This window comes from Dichomitus squalens (genome assembly GCF_000275845.1).
Source record: "Dichomitus squalens LYAD-421 SS1 unplaced genomic scaffold DICSQscaffold_318, whole genome shotgun sequence".
Lineage (NCBI taxonomy): Eukaryota > Fungi > Basidiomycota > Agaricomycetes > Polyporales > Polyporaceae > Dichomitus > Dichomitus squalens.
In genome coordinates, this window is record NW_006767200.1 from 236 (window position 1) to 2,572 (window position 2,337).

A 2,337-nucleotide genomic window follows, 5' to 3' on the forward strand; every position below is an offset into this window, starting at 1 on the left:
GATACGCGTAAGTCGGTCAACATGTATGCCGTTCCTAGTGACGATGTCGAATGTTGATGACCTAGGTCAGTCACAGACCCATCAGTTTCTCCTAACTGGGCTATACAGAGGCACACATTGCATTATCTCCTGTACGTCACGCCGTTCTCGCATTGACGCGGCTCTATCTCATCATGATCCCGCAGCTTCGAAGCATGCGACTGCTTAATACAAAGACCTTAGAATTCGAGTCCATCCCAGACCCTCATGATGTGCGATATGCCATGTTTGGTCCAAAGTCGAGGGCGGCGAGAAGACGTACCAGAACGTCCTAGCGATACAGCTCGAGCAGCCCATCGAAGGAGGGAGCCTCGAGCGTTATCTTCCACAGAAGATCCGAGACGCTTGCGCTATCGCGGGGAGTCATGGATATGACTACATCTGGATCAATACTTGCCGCATCGACAAGACCAGCAGCGCCGAGCTTTCCCAGGCCATAACGTCGATGTTCGACTGGTACAGACTGGCGGATGTCTTTTACGCCTTCCTACATGTTGTCCACGATACGAGCGACTCTGCGGGACCGGGTCTCTCGCCCCAGAACTTCTTCGAGAGTTCATGGTTCGATCGCGGATGGACCCTTCAGGAGCTAATCGCACCCGATAATGTGGTCTTGCTATCGAACACGTGGGGCGTTATTGGGACCAAGTTCCAATTCGCGAAGACGCTGGAGGAGAAGCTGAAGCTAGACGCAGGGGTTCTCATGGGCACGAAACCGCTTTTCAGCGTGTCCGTTGCAGAGCGGATGTTCTGGGCCTCTGCTCGGGAGACGACGGTGGTGGAATACAAAGCTTACTGCCTCCTTGGTATCTTCGGAGTTAGCCTTACACCTCGCTACGGAGAGTTACGGCCATGCACCGAACGTTTGGCAGACTCGATACCGTGCTCATGAGCTTTAGAGCAGACGAGTAAGGAGCCAGCGGCAGACAATGTGCGTGCGGGGCGGGGCTGCGAGGTCCACGGGGGAGACGTGGTCGCCTACCGCGAACTGCTAATGCAAGGCGTCCGGATACGTGCGCTCCGTGTCATCGTGGAGTAGTCTCGCGGCTGGTCGCATTCGACGAGCTTGACGGGATCCGAGTACGTTGCAGACAGGCCGGCGAAGTCTCTCTGACAGGCGATGCGATGAGGAGCCGGCTACTCCTTCGACGACGAGATTCTCCGCAGTGATGGTGCCATGTGGTAGGCGGATGTTGTGCACGCCATCGCGACGGCTCGTGTGGGAACACTCCCGGGCGACTTGTTGAGACTTCCCAATGCAGAGACTGCCGAGAAGTAGCGAAGCGAAGCAGCGAAAAGGCTCACCTACATAGGCTTAGCAATATCCCTCAGTGAGCGCAGCCCAGGTTGGAGTCGAGGTCGTTCATCTCAATGGATTCATGCAGGAGCTGAGCGACCAACGAGGCCAAATACCGTGAGTGGGAGCTGATGGACTAAAATTATTTCACGAGTGCTTAAGGGCCTGTTCGGCAAAGAGTTGGAGTTAGAGTTACCGGCATTTCATGCCCAAATATAGTAATAATATCTCGGTTTTCAATCTCGAGAAAACTCGAGTTACTCGGGCGAGTGCATGCGTTCGGATGCCTCCCAGTAACTCCGGGCGGTTGTTATCAGCTCAGGTCATAAATTATCTCGCTTGATTCTCTCTCTATAGAGTATTGGGATGGCTACCATGACCGGCGTAGATTGTGATCGGACATCCGAGACCATCCTACTTGAGGGATTAGGGCAGGCTACTACCAAGGCCCGCCCAGTCAAAACAATGACAGTTACTGCTATAATAGCCTGTCTTCGGCGCTCTATTTGAGCCTGATGGATAGCTTGGTGAATTTAGACAGCTGCTCTTGTGTGGACCATGGTGAAGCAGGGATGAAGCAGAGCCCGTCTGATAAGCCATAGCTACATCACAGAATTCCTTTTGAAATCGGCCCCATGGCCACGGAGCTAATAATCGACGCCTTAGTAATCAACTTTCAAGCCCATGATCAGATAATGGCAAACGCCAAAATAACTGGTTTCGTGGTTACTGCATCGCGAGGCCTGGGCAATGTCAGCCCAATATTGTCCCTCTGGCGATGTCATCGCATCGTCTGTCCCAGCCTGTGCTCACTGTGCAATGCTATCACCCACTTCCAAGCGCCGTCAACACCCAGATGCACCGCGCGTCTGCGTCGGTACTGGTACTATACAGCACTAGGTCGGAGTGCAAAATATCACCGAAGTCTTGTACACATGCTCGAGGCCGCGGTCGCTACAATTACTCAGTATGTATCCCTTCAATATTCGACGTTGCTCATT

The 2,337-nt window shown here is 53.3% G+C and overlaps 1 protein-coding gene across 1 annotated transcript; it reads left to right on the top strand.

Moving 5' to 3' along the window:
* Positions 1-367: 367 nt before the first annotated feature.
* Positions 368-931, top strand: DICSQDRAFT_74223 (uncharacterized protein; the record flags this gene model as incomplete). Its single annotated transcript, XM_007371814.1, has 1 exon — positions 368-931. A coding segment is annotated over one exon (564 nt), but the record flags the coding sequence as incomplete, so codon positions are not given.
* Positions 932-2,337: the final 1,406 nt, after the last annotated feature.